The sequence below is a fragment of the Typopeltis vanoorti genome, chromosome 8 (assembly GCF_054136105.1).
Source record: "Typopeltis vanoorti isolate ZY-2024b chromosome 8, IOZ_Tvanoo_1.0, whole genome shotgun sequence".
NCBI classification, from domain to species: Eukaryota; Metazoa; Arthropoda; class Arachnida; order Uropygi; family Thelyphonidae; genus Typopeltis; species Typopeltis vanoorti.
In genome coordinates this window covers 97,286,235-97,311,568 of record NC_143556.1, presented here as the reverse complement: position 1 = coordinate 97,311,568, position 25,334 = coordinate 97,286,235, and the positions used below count along the sequence as shown (strand labels likewise).

The 25,334-nt window shown below is 35.5% G+C and overlaps 1 protein-coding gene across 2 annotated transcripts in view; it reads left to right on the top strand.

Annotated features, from left to right (window-relative positions):
- Positions 1–25,334, top strand: part of LOC150104209 (nardilysin-like) — a 561,456-nt gene that overhangs the window by 187,335 nt on the left and 348,787 nt on the right. For both annotated transcript variants that reach the window (XM_090396835.1, XM_090396833.1), the window contains exons 12-13: positions 702–779; positions 24,747–24,867. In XM_090396835.1, coding sequence (XP_090252961.1) covers positions 702–779; positions 24,747–24,867 — 199 coding nt within the window. The remainder of the gene's footprint in view (positions 1–701; positions 780–24,746; positions 24,868–25,334) is intronic.

Here is a 25,334-nt window from a genome sequence, read left to right as displayed (position 1 = left end):
CCTGAAGCTGATAGTGCACATAGCATCACATGCTTTCAATTAAATTGTTGTTCTTTTTACAGTTTTTCTATAACTGTATATTGACAGTGGCTTTGAAACTTAGCCAAACATTTTACAAATAAAAATATTAAATGCAAGTGATTTTGGTAATAATATTTTATGATGATCTTAATATAAAAGTCGAAGCATGGGGAAATTAAAGTAATTATTTTAACTTGGTTGTAGTCTCCACAATTGTACTGAAATGTAGGATTTATATTTTTGGCATTTGTGTTATTGCTGTATACTGTTGGTGAGAATCAGGATATTCTGTAAATTATTGTATTAAAACGAAATTTTAGTTTATTCATTAATGCATTTTGGTATCGAACCAGGAGGTTATGTCAATCCATTTAATCATGTTTCATCACATCAAATAATGCAGCTTAAGGATCTGTTTTATCCTGTTTGTTTTTATGCTTCACTACCATCATTTTCGGTTTTGAAGATGTACCAAAATTATATTATTGCTCTGTTTAGTGCCATTTCAGTTAGCACGTTACATTTTTGGCATGCATTATTCATGCTGGTTGTGGTATTGCTGTATACAGCTGTTCAGAAGTAGGGTTTTCAGTAAATTATTATATTTAAAATGAAATCTCTATTTATTTGTTAATAGTACATTTTATGAACTAACTTTTTTAATAATCTTTTTTTTTAAGAGTAAAGCCGCTGCATTATATTGGCTGGTTGGTTGGACATGAAGGCAAGGGAAGCATCATATCCTACTTAAGGAAAAGGTAAAATGGAGATGAGTTTTGAACATAATCTCAAGTTTCACAGTTTGCTTATCTATAATTGAATATGTTATATTTTTTTAAAAAAGAACTGCATTTATTATTATAACAAATAAAAATTAATGAAATATAAAGAAAATAATGAAACTAGTGACATATGAGCAGTCTTGCTACCCATATGATAACTTTTAGGGATAGTGACAGAAAAAAAAAAAAATGCAGCAAAGATTTCTTATGAACCACTGACACATTCAATGAGCCATTTCTTCCTTTTAAAAATTGTAATTTCATAAGGTGCAATATGCTATATTTTTCAGTTTTAATGAGGTCTAATTTTTATGTAGGAGGCATGGAGATTTTAGTATGAAAATAAAACATGAATGGATGGATGGATGGATACAATAGACTTTCTAAAAACCTTATAGAAAACATAATGTTTTCAACATGAGACTTGAAGTTTCCATAGTTTATATTGTTAGCACCTCTTTTAGTATATTATTGTTTACTATTTATTGTTTTTATACCAGTAACCTTGATGAAACTGACATATATTTAAGTAGCAACACTTGTTGGTTATACTGTCGTTTCTCCTATAACGTGTTTATAATGCCCTGTGATAGATAAATAGGGGAATAAAATCACCAAAAAGTGAAATCGTTAACTAATATGTGATTTTTCATGAAGTAATTATGCTTTGTGCTACTAATCCACACAGGTAAATGCAAAATCACCACTTGGTTACTCTCAGACACACACATACATCAAACATTGCCCTACAGTGGGTGTTATGCTCTTCTACTGAGTTTTTTTTTTTTTTTTTAATGTGATAAGTGTTTAATAGAGCACTCTAAACATAAGTAAGCATCATAGTTATAAGAATCCAAGTAATGAACGAAAAAGGAAAGCCTTAAGTATTGAGGAGAAGTATGAAAGAATAAAACATTTTGAAAGAAATGAGACATTGTGAGAGCAATCAAAGTAAAAATGAATGATGATTAAACTTGACTATGCAAATGAGAGCAGAGTGTTTATAAAGAGTAGTGGAAGAGGCAGGAAAATAAATGAAACAAGTAGTGGAGCAGTGCCAAGGCCATGTATATAACTTAGTAAAGAATTCGTTATTCTATATTCCATGTCCATCTCAGTTTGAACTAAATGACCATGAAAGGTCAAGCAAGAGAAATAGATAAGAAACAGTTAAAATCAAAACTTTCTGGATTGATTTCACCAATATATGTGATCTTAGTCCATCCCATCTCCAATATGACAATTTCATCTTTTCCAAGTGCTACTCATCTAAGTTTTCCCAATTTGCTGGCATGGTTGGTTGAGGGTATAATATATATTCTCTCCAACCAACATTTCTTCCCAAGGAAGATAAGCTCATGTTTAGGTATTTGGATTGTCAGTCAGAACAACTTTTTCTTCCTCTCTGTTCATTATTTCTGCTGCTCTCTTTTGAAATAATCTTTCTTCTAGAATTTACAGATCTTCAGATCCAGTGTTAACATGTCTTCTTTCTTTCATATGATTCAATCTAGATAGGTAAAAAATGTAGTCAAGAAGTGGAAATTGGAATATGAGAAAAGGCTCATATGCAAGCCAAGAAAAATCTCAGCTAATTCTTTCATTATATGGCTAGTAGGAGATAAGATGATATTGATGGAATAAAAATGTTATGACATTGTAGAACTGTATATTGATGACTTTATTAGGGTCATATCATTCTGGCGAATGTTTTATTGGGCCTTGTTGACATAGTCTGTCTGGTTGCCCAGGTAGTTAGCATATCCATTCTCCAACCAACAGGTTCTTGCTTCACATTCTATGAGCATAGATGTTTTGTAAACATTTTAAGGTGAGAAATGAATTCATCACCTGGTGTGTGACCACTGGCCTTTTTTGAGGCATGAAGTGCCTTGAAAAAGTTCCATGTTTTTTCTTTTTTATGTGACTTCCACTCACATAAAAGAAAGGTTGTAAAAAAAAAGCTTGATATCTATTAATGTACTATAGTACATTAATACTGTGTTTCTTATATAGTGAAACCTGTGGAGTATTCATAACCATAGTTTCACAAGTATGCTGACAACATCAAGTTCTTACCTAATATCCTCGTTTTTAATATGATATTGCTATTGATGCCATCTGTTCACACCTATAATCTTTCTCAGGACTCGTATCTGTGGTCTCTAGTCTTTGGTCAAGTGTTTTACTTCTGACCCAGCTCTCAGATCCATAAGTTAAAACTGGTTTGAACACTGTTTTGTATACAGCTAATTTAGTGTTCCTACTACTTTCTCTCTTATTCCATATGAATTTATTCAATTGACTTCCTACCATACCAGCTTGTTGATTCTGTTGTCTATTTCCATATTTAATTTACCATCTTCAATAAAAATCATGCCTTAGTAGCTGAAATGTTTTACTTGTTCCACAGTTTCCCTGCTCACAACACAGTTGACATTTTCAACAATGTTACCTATTTTCATTGTCTTTGTCTTTTTAATGCTGACCTTCATACCATATCTATTATAACAGTTATTCAATTTAGTCAGGGAATCTTGCAAACTTGTAGTGGGTTTATTTAGAAGTATAACATTGTCTGCATAAAGCAAAGAGCTGACATTAATATCTCCAATTCTGATATATTTAATACCACTTTCCTTCATAATGTGATCCACATAGATAATGAATAAGAGAGGGGATAATTTACATCCTTGTCTCACACCAGATTTAACATTGAACCTTTCTGTACTTCCTTCAATTCTAACTGCTGACTTACAACTCAAATAAAGACTAAGCATTGCTTGATATAATGCCCCATTGACACCATATAACTGCAGCGTATTGAATAGCTTCTCTCTTGGCACCTTGTCATATGCCTTTTCCGTATCGTCAAAACTTAAATACATATCCTTGTTATATTTCCATGCTTTCTCAACTATTTGTCGTAAAGTGAAGATCTGATCCTGACACCCTCTATTTGGCCTGAATCCAGCTTGTTCTTCACCACGCTTTTCTTCCACAATTCTTCTCAACCGTTTCTCAAGTATATTTGCATAGTTCTTGCCAGGAAAACTCAGTAGGGAAATACCTCTGTAATTCTCACGTTCAGTTTTATTTCCCTTTTTATATATGGATACTATTAGAGCTCTACTCCAATCATCGGGAATTCATTCCTCTGTCCAGGTTTTCTGAACTATGCAGTGCAGCCACTGTAAGACTTTTATACCACCATACTTCAGCATTTCTGGTCGAATATAATCCACTCCTGCTGCCTTTCCACATTTCAAGCCTTTGATGGCTTTTTCTACTTCAAGTATGGATATGTATTCATGACTACATGTCTGGTCAGTGTTTTTTACCACTGTGCTGTCATCACTGCTTGTTTCATTTAGCAATTTTTCGGAGTAATTACTCCATACTTCAAGCATATATTTTTCCCGTTTTCATGTCACCTTTATCATCTCTGACTCCTTTTACAGTACTCTTTCCTCCATTTCTAAGCTTCTTCAACAACCTCCAGAATATCTTACCACCTTCTTGATATTTATTTTCTATGTTCTTGCCAAAGTCCTCCCATGACTTTTGTTTATCTAGTTTTACACAGTGTTTCCCTTTCTTACATTTGTCTCTGTATTCTCTAAGAGCAAAAGCTGACTTATTTGCCAGGAACTTTTGATATGCTTTCTTCTTTTCTTTCACTGCCTCTTTAACTTTCTGTGTCCACCATGGAGTTCTAATTTTTCTATCCTTGCAGACTACCTCACCACATGCCTCTCTGGCTGAATCTATCAGGGTTTTCTTCAAGGCTTGTCACTGAATCTCCAACATTTGGTTCCTGTTCTCAAACTCTCTCATTTTTTCTTCAATAATCTTTGTGTATTTGTATTTTAGTCTACAGTTCACATCTGAGATCCGCTCAACTTTTATTCGCTTTAAAACTTTCTTACATATTATTCTTTTCAATATGAAATTTGATTTTATCTTGCTCAAGACTAAATAGTGATCGCTTCCAATTTCTAATCCTCTGTACACTCTAGTGTCCTGCACCAGGGAGAAAACATCACTATCCACAATAATATAGTCAATGAGACTTTTCTTATTCCTTGCCTCTTCTCTCCATGTGAATTTGTGCACATTTTTATGTTGGAACATGGTGTTAGTAATAACAAGTCCATGTCCTGAGCAGAAATCCAACAGATATTTGCCATTATTATTAGCTTTGCTCTTTTCTCCAAATTTTCCCAAAATATTTTCGTATGTCTGACAATCATTTCCTACTCTGCTATTTAGATCCCCAACAAGGACCAACTTTTATTTTTCACTATGTCAGTTGCTTTTTCTAAAGCATCAAAAAATTCCTCCACTTCTACCTTAGTAGAACCTTCTGTGGGACCATAGGCAGAAATAAGTCTCATCCAATTCCCCCATTCTATTAGCCCACATCACTCTACTTGAGACTGCCTGCCATTCAAGAAGATTAGCATCGTATTTTGTGTTGAATACTATGGCTACTCCTTCTTTTCCTTGATTGTCATTTCCTGAATATAACATTTTGTATTTATTGCTCAGAAAGATCTTACCAGTTTTTGTCTTTTTTGTTTCAGTCACCACTATTATGTCGATCTGGTACTTATCTAATTCCTCAGGTAGCTCCGTTTCTTTGCCATTGTTGGATTCTGATTATGTAGAGATTAAAGTAATTATTATTTGCTTCAGAATCCAATATGATCTTCCATCACATAAGCTAAATATAATAAATTTAGTTTAATCCTTTATCCAAGTGTGAGCAAACAAAGTTTGCACCTGAAAGTATCTTCAGGACTGGGGTAAGGTGGTACAACAGCAGGGCAACTCGTTGCAAAGGTGGAGCAAGCCACCAACACTCCTGTCTCAGTATCTCCTATAATGCAAAACACATCTCCTTGCGGATATCTCTAATGTTATGCATTAAGGGAAGGGCCACTACCCATCGGGTATCTCAGCTTGGGCCTAGCTCCCACTGAAGAGACCTCAATCAAGGTCGAAACTAGCATGGGTAGTGGCCCTTCCCTTAATGCATAACATTAGACATATCCGCAAGGAGATGTGTTTTGCATTATAGGAGATTTTGCATTATAGGAGATACTGAGATAGGAGTGTTGGTATCTTGCTCCACCTTTGCAACGAGTTGCCCTGCACCACCTTACCCCAGTCCTGAAGATACTTTCAGGCGCAAACTTTGTTTGCTCACACTTGGATAAAGGATTAAACTAAATTTATTATACTCTAACCAATTGAAAAACAAACTTTAAACACATAAGCTAAACTTGTAATTATTTAATGTAAATAACTTATTTTATAATTTAATATTCATATAACTACCTTAATTTTGTCTAATATTTAATTATTTAATCAAGATATATGTATTAATAATGAAAAGACTGTATTAAATATTATTAGGCTATTTTAATTATTACTATGTTAATATTATAAGAATTTGTATTTGATATTTTAACTGCGCATTAATTGAAATTTAAATATTTTCTATTTATTCCTATTTGTAGAAATTTAACATTATGTAATAGCTCAATTTTATTATGTTTTGTTTTGTTGTCATGGAAACGTATGTTAGATAGCTTCCACGTTTTGTAACACCACGTGAGGAGAAGTTTTATTGAAAAGAGTTTTAGATCCCGAGAACAATTTAGGCGGGAACAACGGATATAAAAAGGAAAGAACGCTGACAATTAAGGGGGAGATTAGATTATTAAGAGAGAGAGAGAGAGAAAGGAGAGGATTGGCATTAGGTTGGAATCGGAGCATTCGGGAATCACAGTGCGATAATAGCAAGTCGGCAAGTCCCTCAAGCAGCTAATATAGTCTACTAGTTGAGAAGCAGTTAGCTAATAAGTTGTAGAATAACAATTATAGCTATGGAAAACAGCTGAGAGACTATTAATTAGACTAGCGATACTTGAATTGAGATATAATTTCAGGGCCGACCTGTCAAGGACACACAGAATCTTGAAATAAAGCACGGAGTTACTAGAGTAGTAGAGGCTGTAAAATTGAAGTTTACCGTTAGCTGTGTTTAGAATTGTAGTGTCTAAAGAATTAATTGAATGCCGGAAGAGTGAACAACTGTGCATATAAAACCTCAAGTTAAGGAATTATTGTGTGTTGCCTTATTTCATGAGTGACCAGTAGTACTTTATGCCACAACGTTTGTTTATGTGTATTGTGACCGATGATTAATTCAGTTATTGCTTAGAAGAATTATTTTAATGGGTGCCGTATACTGTTTAAGTGTTTACAGTTATAAAAAGTATTTATGTATAAGTAGGTGAAGAAAAAAGATTATCGGTAAGATTATTCCAACCGTTAATATTCCTATACAGAGAAGTGTGAGAGTTTCATCCTAGAATTTCTTTATACTAACAATAACTATTGAGGAAGTTAGCTAAAGTGTAAATTTAAAGGTGTTTGTTTGTGAAGTGGTATTACTGCATTTTTTGTTGTATTTGGAACTTAAGGAACTGTGAGATGACTGTTTTATAGAGATAACAGGTTTACCATTGTATGAGTTGTATGATTGAATTTATCTGAGAAGTTAAAATGTTTGTGATATCTTAATTACCGATTTAAACTTAAGTGTAAAATTTGTGATTTTAAAATTAAATGTTTATTTTTGTTTATCTAAAGTTGTACTTTGCCTGAATCTCTTTTACTGCACCATTCATAAAATATTCGAACCAAAGCGGGTAAATTAAGTAAGTCAAATATACTTGGCCAGTATATATTTTAAGGAGAAATAGTTGAAGGTTGATTTTTCTTCAATTCTTGAACTAATTCAGATATAGAGTGGCGCAGTCTTTAAATATAAATTTTCTCTATATTTGAATTAGAAATCAACTTACAACTTATCAATTAGTTAAGAACATCGTAATTGTAATCATGTCGGATCCAAGTATAGATTAAGAACAAGTAGGATCCAACACCATTCAGGCTTCTTATGTTGATAGTACCGATCTTTAACTCTGGTGATGTTGAGTTGAGGTGTGCTTTCAGATTTGTTCTAGTAGCTGACTTTTCGCTGTTTGCCCTGGTTCCCTGGCGAAAACAATGGGGGCCTTGTTTAACCGGCGACACCTCAGCCGGCATGAAATTCTGTCATGTTGTACTATCATTTTGTATATTGGTTTAAGCCAATAAGAATACAATTTGGTCGGCTAAATCCCAAATTGCTAGCTCATCCTCGTTCGTTCAGTATCCAGGTAGATACCCAACAGGGTGCACCACGGGAAGGTGAGGATTGGACATTAGGTCAGAAGCCCTCGTCGTTTCTCCGCATTTCTTTAAAGGCTATGTGGAAGTCTCATCTCAGTCATATAGCTTTGACCCTTAAGCACTTCATGTACATATTATTAAAACGTTAATTACTATGGTATACATGTGAATATATAGTTATTAATACTATGTGTATGGGCTAAGGATTTTTTTTTCTACTTTCATTAATTGTACATTTTTGTATTCATTTTTTACATATCCAGAAACCCTGCTCTAGAAACCAAACATGGAACTTTTCGAAATCACTTCCGACCTCCAATAAGCAGGGTAGTGGCCTTGCACTGGGCAATGAAATTCATTTTCCACCTAAAGACAATCACAAACATACATGCCCACATTGATCTATCATCTAGGCCAGTAATTTGGTTTCTAGAGCAGAGTTTCTAGAATGTTCCTTTAGCCTATCTGTGGTACTAATACTTTAAGCTAAATTCACTTCTGTGGGAGAACCATTTAGCACATCTGTGGTACATACTTTAAGCTAACAGCTTTCTGTGGATGAGATTTGCAGTAAAAACTTCATACTGGAGGAGAATGAGTTGTTTATTTGCAAGTAAATGAAATAGATATATTTGGAATATTAAAGCAATGAGACTGCAACCTCACTGTCTTAATATTCTGTGTGTTCCTTAATGTTCTTATTTTGAAAGAATATACTAAAGAAATGATACAGCTATTAACTTGGTTGTTTTTGCAATCTTGAAACTGTTAACTACTTAAGTAAGGGAAAGAAGTAGAGTCATTGCATAAAGTGAACTTGAAATGGATGCATAGACTATAGATCTGTTTATATTTCTTCAGTGATAATTAAAATTTTGGAAAAATTGGTGATTGAACATATACAGGAATGGCATGGTCAAAGTGAGATTTTTGTATAAAGGCCAGAGTTCAAGGATGATGCTATATGATAAAACGATATTTAAGTTTACAACAAATGGGTTTAGATAATCAGCTAGCGAATTGATGTTAGCTGTCTGAGATATCGAAGTTTGATATAGGAGAGGAGTATCAGTGAAGAGGAATGTAACAAATGGAGTTTCAGAATTACTAGAGCAATTACTCTTCACGCTTTATATTAACGATATTGTGAAAGGATTTTTTTGGGGGGGGGCGTTATGCAGTTTGTTTGCGAATGATCTAAAGCAGGGGTGAGTTTAGTTATACTGGTGTAGTGGCCTTTCAGGAAGATTCATGACAGTTTTAGTGTAGCTAATAACTTTTTAACTTTGGGGTTGATAGATAGAAGGTTGTGTATTCTGTTGGTGAAACTGTACTGAAGGAGGCAGAGGACCTAGAACAAAATGATCACCAGTGAATTTAAGTTCAGGAGACATATTGCAGTGACAGTTAAGATTACCCCATGGATTACTAATCTACAGTGGTGAGAAGAAAATTGACCAACAGAGATAATGTTCCCATTGTACGTAGAGCCTTGATCAGACAAAATCTGGATTGTGTGTGCAGATCTAATCACTTGGATTTCAAGGAGATGAGGAAATTTTAAAAAGGTATAGAGGGAATGATAATAACAAAGATAATATCAAGGTGAGAAGAATGTAATGTACAGAGCTTTGTAGATAGTAACAGGAGGAGAGGTTGATATGATTTGTTTACCAAATAGATACAGGAAAATTTTCCAAAATGCAGTGGACATGGAGCATTGTTGAAAGTTTGCAAGGGAGAGTTGAACAAGAGAATGAGGGGTTTTGCATGAAGTGAAGAAGGGGAGGGGTGCATTTAATGCATTGTCAAGGTCGATGAGTGAGCAGACATTGAAGGATTTTAAGGCATGATATAATTAAATAATCTCCTGCAGAGTTTATATCAGCCCCCACGCATAGATGCTGCAAAATCTATTACATAATAGTCTCCATTATGCAGGCTAATAGTTAAGGGAGAAAATAGGTAGTAATGTCTTAAGCCACTTCTGGAACAGCTGATGATTATAGTCTTTGTTGAAAATGGTATGAAGAAGGCTGTTCCAAAGAACAAAGGTGAATCGAATGAATTGATTTATTAAGTTTGCAGTTGAACTGTGAATAGGTGACTAGTAGCTGCTTGTTTTTTCATGCTTAGAGGAAAGTTGGCAAAACAATTTCAAGAAATTTCATTAGAAAAGACAGAAAAAATTATTTAAATTAGTCCATGAGAGGGCAGTCATCTGTTAATCCGATTTTTTTTCTTTCACATTAACACTGTGATGATCAGCATTCATTATGTAGAATTGTAGAGACAAACTTCCATGTTAGAGCATTTACTTCATCATCATCTTCAAATTCTTGACGTATAGTCTTGGGGGGGGGGTACAGGATCTTATGAATATGTACTTCATGAACAGTTACATCATTACTAATCTCTTATCAACAATTTTCCTCCAGATTAGTCTGTTATCTGTCAACATTCCAGTATTATCAGATCTTATATTTTCTGTCTTCGGTACTTTTTACTATATCAGTCCACCTACATCTTGGTCTTCCTCTAGGTCTTTTTCTTGCCTTGCTGGCAAAGAACAATTGTTTAATTAATCTGTATCAGTCCACCTACATCTTGGTCTTCCTCTAGGTCTTTTTCTTTCCTTGCTGGCAAAGAACACTTGCTTAGTTAATCTTTCCTCTCCCATTCTGTTTAAGTGGTCATACCACTAGTTGCATTCCTGAATGCTAACAACGTCAAGATCTTTCCTAATATCCTGATTTTTAATATGATATTGCCATTGATGCCATCTGTTTAGTCCTCCTAATCTTTCTCAGGACTCTCATATCTGTAGTCTCCAGTCTTTGAACAAAAGTTTTATTTCTTACCCAGCACTCAGATCCAGAAATTAAAATTGCTCTTAACACTGTCCTGTATATAGCTAGTTTAGTGTTTTGACTAATCTCTCTCTTATTCGGTATAAATTTATTCAGATGATTTCCTACTATACTAGCTTTACTAATTCTGCTGTCTATTTCCAAATTTAATTTGCCATCTTCACTGAAAAATCATGCCTAAATAGCTGAGAGGTTTTACTTATTCTATAGGTTCTCTATTCAGGGTGCAGTTGATGTTTTCAACTTTCTGTAATAATGTCATCATTGAACTAGAGAAATGGAATTGGATACAACATGATACATTTGGATTTTGCTAAAGCTTTTTCCAGAATACAGCATGGAAGACTGTTGCATAAATTTGAGAATATGGGTTTGGATTATAAAATATTAGTGTGGTTAAGAAAATGGCTGACTGAGAGATATCAAAAAGTGGTATATAGAGGATGTGAATCTGCAAGATTCAAGATAACTAATTGTGTGCTTCAAGGATCAGAACTTGGTCCATTGTTATTCAGTCTGTATACTAATGACATTGAGAAGGATTTGACAGGTGACATATGGCTATTTGCTGATGCAAAAATAGGTAGGGTAATCAGGAATTCTGCCGACATGCAGTACTTGCAGAATGATTTGAATAAGCTTAATTGTGGGCATGGGAAATTGGATACCTGTTCAATAATGTCAGTAAATGTAAAGTCATTTACTTTGGCATGATTAGATATTCAGATTTGTATTATACAGGGTGATTCAAAAAGATGGACTCAATTTTGTAAGTTTATATATTAAACATAGAACTAGTAACAAATATGATGTGAAGTATATTTGATTATACTCACAATAAAGTTTATAGATGTTCATTGTGCCCCCCCCCCCCTCTGGCCGCATGGATAACATCAAGACTGTAGCTGAATTTGTCTCGCATTCTCCTCTGATACACGTGGTCTGCCTGAGCTTTTTCCCATACACAGACAACCTGTGTGCTCAAATTGATAATTCCAACGACAAATGTTCTTCCTCATTGGAGGATTAATGCTTAACCGACGATGAAATGCATGTTGCACCGCAGTCGCCGACTCGGTTTTAATGAGCTCATTAAAACCGAGTTGACGCAAACAATTTTGTGCTGCATAGTAGCCATTTTGCTCACAACCGATGCTGCTGTGCGCTAGGCAAGCACCCTAGCTGTGGTATTTCAAACTTTAGGACTGCCTCTTTCAAATGTTATGTAGGTCATTCACATATGATGTATAGTTCAGAAAATATAGCCATACAAAATTGAGTCCATCTTTTGAATCACTCTATATTGTTGGGATTATGCTTGAAGAAACTGCTGAGGCTAGGGATCTTGAAGTATTATTAGATAGTAAGTTGAAGTTCAGGGGCCATGTGGCAAAGATTGCCAATGCAACTCAAAAGATAATTGCAATACTGAAATGAATTTTTACATATAAAGATAAGGATGTGATTTTGTCTCTTATCAAGACCTTGATAAGACCTGACTTGGACTACAGTGTGTATGTCTGGTCTCCTGGTTTCTATTGTGATTCTGATAAAGTGGAGAGAGTGGAAAGGAGGGTGTTAAAAGTGATATCAGGATTGTGGAATGGTGATTACGATGACTTTGTAGACTTTCAGATTGAGAATTTGTAGATTGGAGACTCTTGCAACCAGGAGAAAGAGAGGTGATATGATTGAGATTTACAAACTTCTGAAAGGATCATACAGGATTAATGGAATGTTTAGTTTTTTCGAGGGGGGGGGGGGAAGGACAAGAGGGCATCATTGGAAACAGAATGAATGCTGCTTAGAAGAGGGTGACGACTAGATTTTTCTCCTTTAGGGTTGTTTGTGATGGGAATGGATTGCCAGTGTGAATGAGTTCAAGAATAAGTATGACGGTGCGTGTAATATGTGGCCATCTTTCAATGAGCCCTGACTTTCTGGAGGTTTCTCTTAATAATAACAAAAATAATACATGGGGTGCTTTAGGGTCAAACCTGTATAACTGAGAGGAGACCTCCACATAGCTTTTAAAGGAATGTGGAGAACCGACCAGGACTTCTGACCTAATGTCCAATCCTCACCTTCTCATGTTGTGCACCCTGTTAGGTATCTACCTGGATACTGAAAGAACAAGGATGGATTGGCAATTTGGGATTTAGCTGACCAAATTGACAGTAAAATGATGGTACAACATGACAGAATTTCATGCCCGCTGGGGCATCACTCGGTTTAACAAGGACACCCGTTGTTTTTGCCAGGGAATCAGGACAAACACCAAAAAGTCAGCTACTGAAACAAATCTGAAAACACCCCAACTCAGCATCACCAGAGTTAAAGATTGGTACTATCAATATAATAATCTTGAATGGCAAAGAAATGAAGCTAGGTGAGGAATTAGATAAGTACCAGATCAACAAAGTAAAGGTGACTGAAACAAAAAAGACAAAAACTGGTGAAATCTTTCTGAGCAATAGATACAAAATGTTATACTCAGGCAAGGAAAAGAAGGAGTAGCCATAGTATTCAACACTAAATATGAGGCTAATCTTGTTGAATGGCAGGCAGTCTCAAGTAGAGTGATGTGGCCAAATATCAGAATGGGGGAACTGGACAATGAGACTTATTTGTGACTATGGTTCCACAGAAGGTTCTACTATAGTAGAAGTGGAGGAATTTTTTGAGGCTTTTAGAGAAAGCAACTGACACAATGAAAAAGAAAAAGTTGGTCCTTGTTGAGGATCTAAATAGCAGAGTAGGAAATGATTGTCAGACATACGAAAATATTTTGGGAAAATTTGGAGAAAAGAGCAAAGCTAATAATAGTAAATATTATTAATATTTACTATTAATCAAAATAGTAAAAGTATTATTAATAAAAATTTTATTAATAATACTATTAGTAAAAATAGCAAATACCTGTTGGATTTCTGCTCAGGACATGGACTGGTTATTACTAACACCATGTTTCAACATAAAAATGTGCAGAAATTCACATGAAGAGAAGAGACAAGGAATAAGAAAAGTCTTATTGAGTATGTTATTGTTGATAGAGGATTTGAAATTGGAGGTGATCACTATTTATTCTTGGGCAGGATAAAATTTAATTTCATTTTGAAAAAAAGAACATGTAAGAAAGTTTTAAAGCAAATAAAAGTTGCGCAACTCTCAGATGTGAACTGTAGACTAAAACACACAAAGATTATTAAAGAAAAATTGAAAGAGTTTGAGAACAGGAACCAAACCTTGGAGATTCAGTGGCAAGCCTTGAAGAAAACCCTGATTGATTCAGCCAGAGAGGCATGTGGTGAGGTTGTCTGCAAGTATAGAAAAATCAGAACTCCATGGTGGACAAAGGAATTTAAAGAGGCAGTGAAGGTAAAGAAGAAAGCTTTTGATATAAGTTCCTGGCAAATAAGTCTGCTAGTGCTGTTAGAGAATACAGAGACAAATGTAAGAAAGCCAAACACTGTGCAAAACTAGCTAAACAAAAGTCATGGGAAGACTTTGTTAAGAACATAGAAAATAAATATCAAGAAGGTGACAAGATGTTCTGGGGGTTGTTGAAGAAGCTCAGAAATGGAAGAAAAGAGTGTTGTAAAAGGAATTAGAAATGATAAAGGTGACATGAAAACTGGAGAAAAAGATATCCTTAAAGTATGGAGTACTTCAAAAAATTGCTAAATGAAACAAGCAGTGATAGCACATTGGTAAAAGACACTCAACAGGCATACAGTCAGGTATACATATCCATATTTAAAGTAGAAAAAGGCATCAAAGGCTTGAAATGTGGAAATTCAGCAGAGTAGATGATATTCGACCAGAAATGCTGAAGTATGGAGGTATAAAAGTGGCTGCAATGCATCGTTCAAAAGGCATGGAGAGAGGGATGAATTCCCAATGATTGGAGTACAGCTCTCATAGTACCCATATATAAAAAGGGAAATAAAACTGAATTTGAGAATTACAGAGGTATTTCCCTACTGAGTGTTCCTGGTAAGATTTATGCAAGTAAACTTGAGAAACGGTTGGGAAGAATTGTAGAAGGAAAGCTTGGTGAAGAACAAGCTGGATTCAGCCAAATAGAGGCTGTCAGGATCAGATCTTCACTTAGTTGAGAAATCTTGGAATATAACAAAGATCTGTATTTAAGTTTTGTAGATCTGGAAAAGGCATATGACAAAGTGGCAAGAGAGAAGCTATTCAATACGCTGCAGTTATATGGTGTCATTGGGGCATTATATCAAACAATACTTATTCCTTATTCGAGTTGTAAGTCAGCAGTTAGAGTTCACGATGGTACAGGAAGATGGTTTAATATTGAATCTGATGTCAGACAAGGATGTACATTATCCCCATTGTTATTCATTATCTATATGGATCAAATTATGAAGGAAAATGATATCAAAATTAGAGATGTTAATTACAGGCTCTTTGTTTTATGCAGACAATGTTATACTTCTAAATAAATCCGCTACAAGGCTGTAAGATTCCCTGACTAAATTGAATAACTGTTGTAATAGATATGGTATGAAGGTAAGCAATAACAAGACAAAGCAATGAAAATAGGCAGAAGCATTGAAAATGTCAACTGCATTATGAAAAGAGAACCTGTGATAGAAGTAAAACATTTCAGCTACTTAGGCAGGATTTTTAGTGAAGATGGTAAATTAAATATGGAAATATACAACAGAATCAACAAAGCTTGTATGATAGGAAGTCAGTTGAATAAATTCATATGGAATAAAAGAGAAATTAATCAGAAAACTAAATTAGTGTATACAAGACAGTGTTCAAACCAATTTTAACTTATGGATCTGAGAGCTGGGTCAGAAGTAAAACACTTGACCAAAGCAAATTATTTTTCATGAAAAGCAACCAACACCAAAGACTAGAGACTGCATATATGAGAGTCCTAAGAAAGATTAAGGGCATGAACAGGTGGCATCAATGCCAATATCATATTAAAAATGAGGATATTAGGAAAAAACTTGACATTATCAGCAACTAGGAATGCATTAGCAGAGCTAATCTCAGGTGGTATGGTCACTTAAACAGAATGGGCAAGGAAAGATTAGCAAAACAAGTGTTCTCTGCCAGGTTGGCATGAAAACGACCCATAGGAAGACCAAGATATAGGTGGTTTTATGCACTAAAAAAGTGCTTTAGAAGATAGAAATAAAAGATCTGATAATGTTGGAGTCTTGACAGGTAACAAACTGATTTGGATTAAAATTGTAGATAGGAAGTTTTCAATGATGTAAATTTTTCATGTAGTACCATCATATCCTGTATACCCCTTGAGGGTAAACAGGATATGATGGTACTGATTTTGTCTTTCAAATTTGGCAGGTGAAGAACTTGGAGCTGATACACTATGCTTTTGAGGTAACTCCAGAACATGGCAGGAATTTGATGATGATGATTATACACAAACACATAAGGGCATTTCAAATTAAAACTAACCTTATTCAGAGCAGTCTGTAGAGAGAAACTAGTAGATGAAATGCCCACAAACTTAGTGGGTACCCTAACCAGATCATAAGGAAGAGATTTTGATAATTAAAAAAAAAGAAAAAAAAAAGTGCAAAAATGACCGAGTGAGGAAATATGGTGCTGTGATCGAAAGAGAAGTACATTAGTTTCAAAAATATGGTATGTGATTGTGAAATGATTCAGTCAATGACAAAAAAGTTATTCAGTGATGTTTATTTTGCTCATTTCACAAAATTACGTGATGCAAAAATTAGTACTGACTTGCTGCAAAGAGCTGTCAAGGAGATTCAGATGATCATTGGAGGTGACATGCAATATGTTGATCTTTGTGCAGGACCAATAGCTAATACTACCATACAGCATTGCCTACAGCAGAACACAACTGATCTTGTCAGAAGGTTTCACTTATTATGTGTGATTTTGTCTTTCAAATTTGGCAGGTGAAGAACTTGGACCTGATACACCATGCTTTTGAGGTAACTCCAGGACACAAAGTCACTGGGGTTAAAGTCTGGTGAAAAGGCTATTTCATGGAAAATGAGCAACCTATTACTTTATCCTCTGTGAAACATTAATGCAATAATTGTTGAACATCACATCATATGTCCCCACGTATAATGTGATGTTCATTGAGGCATTCTATCTTGCATCAATGCTATGGTGTTCAGGCATCCTCTTTGCTTCATTTGAAGGATGACAAAATTGCCTAGTATGTCCCTATAATGTACAGCCATGACTGTGCAGGTCACTAATTTAATTTGATGGATTTCTTCAAAAAAAACAGCCCAATAACAAATTTAGTTGTAAATCCTGTCCATATTATGATCTTTAGCAAATGTAAGGAAACTTATTGAAATGCATGGAGATTTTCTGTAGGACGGATGTAGCAGTTTTGAGTGTTTTTACATTGAAATATCCTATGAAGTGCATAAAAATGCACTTCATAGGATATTTCAATGTCAATCCTTGTCTACCTTTGTGCATGCCAGAAATATCAATGCAAATGTGTCTCAGACACTGGCTTTTTCCATATGCAACTGTTGGCTGTAGCTGAGTTTATATGGGTAGCATTGCAACACTTGACAAAAAATTCTCCATACCTTAGGTATGGCAAATCGAATTGTTTTGTTATGGGACATGCACGGAATGAACCTGCAGCATTCTCATATGACTGCTCAACAACTACAGTTGTAACATCTTCAGTCGTTTGTAAAATTTCAGATTTATGTTCTCTTCCTTGTTGGACTGTCTTTTCTTTTGCTTGTCTTTTCAAATCAAACTATACATCATACTGCATTTGGTGGGTCTCGTAGACAGGCTTACATGTTGGTTATGCATTACTAAATCACTCGAGGAATTGACAACGTAGATAAGATTATAAATTAAATTACACGTTAATAAATATTTCCGATATTTCGGCAAAGTCATGTTGCCATCTTCAAAAGGAACTTACAATAAAGGCCATTACACGTAGGCACTACAACACAGTAACTGAGAATGAAGTGATGAAGCTATTGTTCTCCTAAAAGTCCTGATGGTAACCCCTAGTGGGCTAAGTAGGTGTTCTTGGCTGTTGGTCTGAAGGTCTGCTGATGTAAGCCTCCCAAATTTGGGGCAGCCTCATACAACCAAATTTGTTGAGGTTTGGAGAGTTTCTTAGGGCTGAGGCTGATTCCATGAATAGTCTTTCGAATTTGTATTTGCTACGGTGTATTACTGTAGCTTTCTTCCACTGTATTCTGTGGAAGTACACAGAATACAGAATACTTTCTAAATACTTCTCTGGTATTTAGAAAGTAACAGTCTTCTTTCCATTACACAATGTGCTTTCCGTAGACATCGATCAACTTTAGACCATTTAGTTCAGTTAGAAACTTGTTTAAGAGATGCATTTCTGAAGCGAGCACATCTTGTCTCAGTTTTTTTTGACATGGAAAAAGCTTATGACATAGCCTGGAGATAAGGCATATTAAAAGACTTCTATAACCTAAGTCTCAAAGGACACCTCCCTATATTTATTAAAAACTTTCTGTCCAGACGAACTTTCCAAGTCAGAGTGGGAAATACGCTGTCTCGACCATATCTTCAAGAACAAGGTATTCCCCAAGACTCTGTCTTAAGTGTAACCCTTTTTACTATTAAAATCAACTCTATCATTGAACAGCTTCCTCCCACTGTAGACAATGCTTTATGTGTGGATGACTTCACAAGTTACTGTCACTCACGTAACATGAGGGTAATTGAAAGACAACTTCAGCAAGCAATTGATCATGTCTCTCTGTGGGCTCTTAATAATGGGTTTAGGTTTACAACAGAAAAAAGTGTCTGTGTACACTTCTGTCGAAAACACGCTCATCACCCAGATCCTGAACTAAGAATGAGACCTACTGTTATTCCGGTAACTACAGAAACCAAGTTCTTGGAACTCATTTTTGACAGAAAACTTACATTTCTAGCACACATTCGTCAACTAAGAGAAAAGTGCAAAAGAACTTTGGGCCTCTTTTGCACTCTATCATCTACTGAGTGAGGTGCTGATCAAGCTTGCTCCATCTTTATCATGCACTTATACTTTCAAAACTGGATTATTGGTCCCAAGTCTATGATTCTGCAAGACAGAGTACCCTGCGGTGGTTGTTCCATCCATCATCAGGGTATGCAGAAAGCTACTGGTGCCTTTCGCACATCACCAACTCAAAGTCTCTATGTTGAAGCAAATGAACTGGCTCTATCACTTCGATGAAAACAGTTGTCTCTTAATTACGCCCTAAAAATAAAATCTCTCCCAGATCACCCTACATGGAATAGTATCTTCTCTCTGCATTGGGAAGCTCAATATCACACATATCAAACTGCTATACATCCTTTTGATATGTGTATTAAAGAAACTGTGCAAGCTGTTAATATAAATGTTGACAACATTAGCTATGCTAAACATAACAGCATTCCTCCATGGCAGGTTTGCACACCATCCTGCAACCTCTCACTTTGTCAGCTACAGAAATCTTATACCCCATCATCTATTTACCTGCAATTGTTTAATGCACACAGAACAGCACACACTGATCTCTTACCCCATCTATACTAACGGTTCAAGAACTAATACCTCTGTTGGCTGTGCTGCTGTGTTTCCTGAAATTGTTATCTCAAATCAGATCCCAGCAGACTGCAGTAATTATACAGCAGAGTTACATGCCATTCAGCTTGCACTTGTGCATATAAAAGAAAACTGCTACCAAAAGTGTATAATTTACAGACTCATTGAGCTCTTTACAGGCTATCTCCTCTCCTATGTATGATCCACATCCAGTACTTCATGAGGTGCTACACCTGTTTCACAAAATGAAAATCCTTAATTTCGATGTTCATTTCTGCTGGATTCCCAGCCGCATCGAAATCAGAGGAAATGAGGCTGCACATGTAGCTACTAAATCAGCCCATACCTTCTCCACATACTACAGGGTGTCCCAAAATTCACGCAAGATTTAAATTTAGCGCCATTTGTGCAGTAAAGTGTTGCCAACGAGGAAAAAAAGACCGCGTCACAGCTGACAGTTCAGGGTTATTAAAAATGGAGCGCTACAAGAAAGAACAATGCATTTTCATTGTTGAGCAATATTTTAAAAATAATGAAGATTTGGTAGCTACAGTTCGCCGTTTTCGTACAAAATATGGTCGGAATAGTGATTTAACTTCATCAACTGTGAAAAGATTAATTAAAAAATTCAAGGAAACTGGATCAATTAGTGATCTCATACACTCTGGCCGTCCTTCAACAAGTCGTTCAACAGAACACATCGAAGCAGTTCGTGAGAGTGTTGCTGAGAGTCCAGGAACATCAATCCGGCACCGTGGTCTTGAATTGGGCATTTCGAGAAGCTCTCTACAGCGTATTCTCATGAAATATTTGCATCTTTATGCTTACAAAGTTCAATTGACTCAAGAACTGAAGCCTACTGACCACACACAGCGAAGAGAGTTCGTTGAATGGATTATGGAACAACAACAAGTGGATGCTTATTTTTCGAACAAAATCATCTTCAGCGATGAGGCTCATTTTCATCTTGATGGCTTCGTTAATCGACAAAATATTCGCATTTGGGGTTCAGAAAATCCATGAGTGATTGTTGAGAAACAAATGCATCTACAACATGTCACTGTTTGGTGCAGATTTTGGGCTGGAGGGATCATCGGTCTATTCTTCTTCGAAAATGCAGCTGGCAAGGCAATAACAGTTAATGGTGCTCGCTATTGCGACATGATAATCCAGTTTTTGTGCCTAAATTGCAAGATATGGATGTGGACGACATGTGGTTTCAACAAAACGGTGCCACATGCCATACAGCCCGAGAAACAATTCAATTACTGCATGAGTCATTTCCCGGTCTTGTAATTTCCTGTTTTGGTGATCAGAATTGGCTGTGCAGATCATGTGACTTAACGCCATTGGACTTTTTTCTTTGGGGTTTTTTGAAGTCTAAGGTTTATGCCAACAAGCCCACGACCACCTACGCCTTGAAGGAGGAAATTGAGTGCTGTATCAATGAAATTAAGCTACATTTATGCAAAACGGTCATGGAAAATTTCGACAAAAGAGTGCGTATGTGCCAGCAAAGCTGTGGAGGCCATTTACCCAATATGCTATTCCATGCATAACCCTATACTGTATACTTTATGAATCAATAAGAAATTACAATTTTTAATTAAAAACCTGTGTTTTCTATCAAAATTACTTCTTGCGTAAATTTTGGGACACCCTTCATTTGACAGTTTCATATACAGACTACAGACAACTTATAAGATCAAAGCTAATTGCTCAGTGGGAGTTAACATGGCAAGAAACATCAACAAACAAATTATATAACATTAAACCTGAAATTAAACACTGCATTCTAGTCAACGTACAGAGAGAAGGGAGGAGGTTGTCCTTAGGCTCGACATAGGTCACAGTCACCCTACGCATTCTCATTTACTGAGAGCTGATGACCCTCCCATATGTGAAAAATGCAACACACATTTCACTATTCATCATATTCTGGTAGATTGTCAAAAATTTACACGAGAGAGGAATGAAATTTTCACTTATCTAACCAAGCCATATACACTCTCAGGGAAATGCAAGCAGACGCAGGCAAATTGCATGATGTTTTTAATTTTTTAGAAAGAATTAATTTGTACAAACACATTTGACCATAAATTTGTTTATATGTAAATATGTTTTCTGCCTAACTTAACTTATATACATATATGTTATTCATTAGGTTAAATCTGACCAATTATGTATTGCCATGGACCTTAATCTTGTATATTTGTATCACCCTGCTGTAATTTTGTTAATATATAAATACCATAATGCTAAACTTAAATTTTATACATCAATGCTGTATAATAATTCCTTTCTGACTCTTTAAGTATTAGTATAATAATGTTTGTTATAATCTTACTAGATGTAGACACAGCTTTCCTTGACTTGTTTTGTATTTACATATGTTAACCTGTACTATTATCGATTTATGTACTGCTGAAACCTCTATAATAATTTTGTTTATATGTAGATAATGCATTGCTTAACATAAATGTTGTGTATGCATCTTATTTACTACTTTATTTTTTGAATAATCATGTAGTGCTGTAGGACACCTTGTCTATTTGTTTACCTTCTAGTAATTCTGTTTATATGTGTTGCTAAATTCAGTTTATATTACATTGCTAAATTTAATTTTCATCCATGCATATTGTATAATAATCTCTTTTTGCCTATTTTTGTACTGCTATAAAGGCATCTATTATAATTTTACATATATGTAGATTCTGCATTCCTTGGCTAAGTGTTTCATATATTATGTATTAACTTATATTATTAACTATTTTTGCATCTGATATCCCTTACTGTAATAACCTCTGACCTCTGCAGCAGTTTTGTTTACCTAGAGATGCTGCTTTGTGAAACTAGATTCTTGTACAGGCATATTGTTTGCAATTTTCTGTAAATGCTAATGTTGTAACCTTTAGTATGGCACAGTATGACCTTTGTAGTTTTTGTGCCAAATAAACTATAAACCACCAACCAACGCTATTACAGATTTAAAGATACCTCTCTTTATCATGAAACCCACGCCATATTCATGCTTCTCTCTACCAGAATATACAAATGTAAAGCCATCTTTTTCTAGTTTTTTCATGTTAGGCCATCTTGTTTCACTAATTCCCATCACATCAACTTTAAGTCTTTTCATTTTCAATATAAGGTTGTCAAAATTCCCTAGTTTATTTTCACATTCCAAGTTCCAGTTTTCAAGATTCTTGTTTTCAAATGAGGGATATCAGATGCCACCCTTTTGGATTTAAGTTGACATCATCATGGAGTACATTTGCAGTTCTCATTTTACTCATAGTTTCAGTGTCTTTTCCCCTGTAACTATTTAGAGCTTGGGATGTTGCAAGAGTTCCAACTTCCAAAGCATAGCTTGTAAGATAAATCCGTTTTTATATGGTTGACTGTAGGATAGTTGCATTGTGAGGCTCTGATCTCTTCCACATCTGCAATAGGAAGCTAACTTGGCTTAAACTGCTAGCCATTGATCTGTATTCAGAGTCTTCCACCTGCCAGTGGAAGACTTTTCACATTGCTGTTGATATATGAATTCTTCCACCAATGATGAAACAGACGGCACAGCAGTCCTAACGTCTTTGCTAGAGCCCCTTTAGTCAGACATTTTTCAAGGTTTTCTGTAATCCTTTATGGCTACTGTATCAGCCTGAGGCACACGAGTTCTCTACTTTATGCTGCTTCCACACTCCACAACGTGGATGTGAGGTTGGACTTGGAGATATTTGGAATCTGAAGGTTCAGGCCTTGCTTCTCATGCCATTGACACTAAAGGTTCATATCGATCATCTAATTTTTAAATCATGTGAAGACCTATGCAACTATCATAATCTTAATCAGATACTGTATACTTGTCTCTAAGTTACTGGAAGTGACTGCTGTAATTGTTTATAATTTTTTTAATAACTAATTAATTATACATCTATACCCACTTCTCTGAACTCTAATAGTGTTTCCTCATAATGTACAGCTGTGAATGAGACACGTGATATTATACACATTCTGTACGACTCTTTTTATATTCATAATTTAAATGTTGTTACCAAATCTTGTGCCTTCTTCCTTGATGACACATTGAGCAAAATGTATAGGAGTAATAAATTCTATTTTGTTTTCTCTTAAATGTGTGAACCTGTTATTTAAAACGTTATACTATACCTATTATTATTCCCTCATGAGTCTGTTGGACTCTGCATTACATCATATGTTCTTCCCTTCTTCTCTCAAGTGACTGTTCTCACAAGAGGGGACCTATCCCCCCCCCTGGCAGCTCTAGTTTTTCTGCACAAACACACTCACTTTCCAGGAGAAATAACATTTTTCTCCATTCCCTCCATCATTAAAATGCAGCCTGTCTTTTGTATACAGCTCTCTTCTATCTTGAAATGCACTCCAGGCTTTAACATAATCCAATCCTCTCTTTTTACACATTCTTGCTAACACGTCATTCATTATTGATATTCCTCTCCTCAGTTGTTCATAATCATATCATGTAATATGCTTACTAACTTTACTCTGAACAACCTCATGCATTAGCCTCATATCTCTCACCTCCTAATTCACACTACCTCTCAGGTCATCAGCACTGTCATCTTATCCATATTTTCACATTGCTTAATTGCCATAGTCACACTGTATTCACAAATCATTGCATCTACTTACATCACATCTCTCATATCTCCATTCTTTCATTGCTCACCTGCATCCCTACTGTCTCTCTCTCTCTCTCTCTCCTCTCTGATATTCTCTCTTTGCATTCTCTTATCTTCCTGTTATCTCTCCATCTCTAGCTCCTGCACTATCTTACCTTTCGCTCATTCCATCTTTTCTACTGGATCTCCTATTTTTGCTCATTTTGTTATTCCCATAACTCTCTCTCTCTCTCTCTCTCTCTCTCTCACACACACACACACACACACACACACACACACACACACACACACACACACACACACACACACACACATTCCTACTCTTGTTTGCATAACATCAGCTGGCATTCCAGGTCTTCTAATCCCTTCTTTAACGCTTCTGAATTCTTCTTAATACATTCCCCCTTTTTGCTGCAGAGTACCCCCCCCATCTTAATCTCTCTCTCTTTCTTCAGGCAATTTACTCTTGCTTGACATTAGAGATCAGCTGAATTTTAAAAATTAAAAGCCCATCACCCTTTCTTTAGTTAGTGTGTAATGAAGTTTAATAAGTTTAATTTTGCTTTAGGTTATGGGCTGTTAGTCTTGTTGCTGGAAATGATGAAAGTAGTTTTGAGCATAACTCAACATATGCTTTGTTTAGTATTGTTATTGTGTTATCTGAAGAAGGAATGAAGCACATATTTGAGGTGAGTGTGTTTCTAGTTGCAATTAAGAAAATTTATGCTTAAAATATAGCCCATATTGGATATATAATTATTACACAATTTATTATTCGTTTTATTTGTTTAAACTGATCTGTTTAGCTGTTTCATATTTGGTGCATGAATTGAAAGACATGCTATAATTAGAGGCATCAGGAAAAGTTGTTCATTAAGCAATAGCACTTAATAGTGTCAAATGATAATTATTCCTGGTATAGATCTTTAAGGAGCAGTGTACTATGACAATTTAACATGCAAAAAGATTGTAAAGGATTGTGCACTCACCTTCTTGTGGTGCACCCTGTTGGGTATCTACTTGGATACTGAACGAACGAGGATGGGCTGGCAATTTGGGATTTAGCCGACCAAATTGTATTCTTATTGGTTAAACCAAAATAAAAAATGATGGTACAACATGACAAAATTTCATGCCGGCTGGTGCGTCGCCCGGT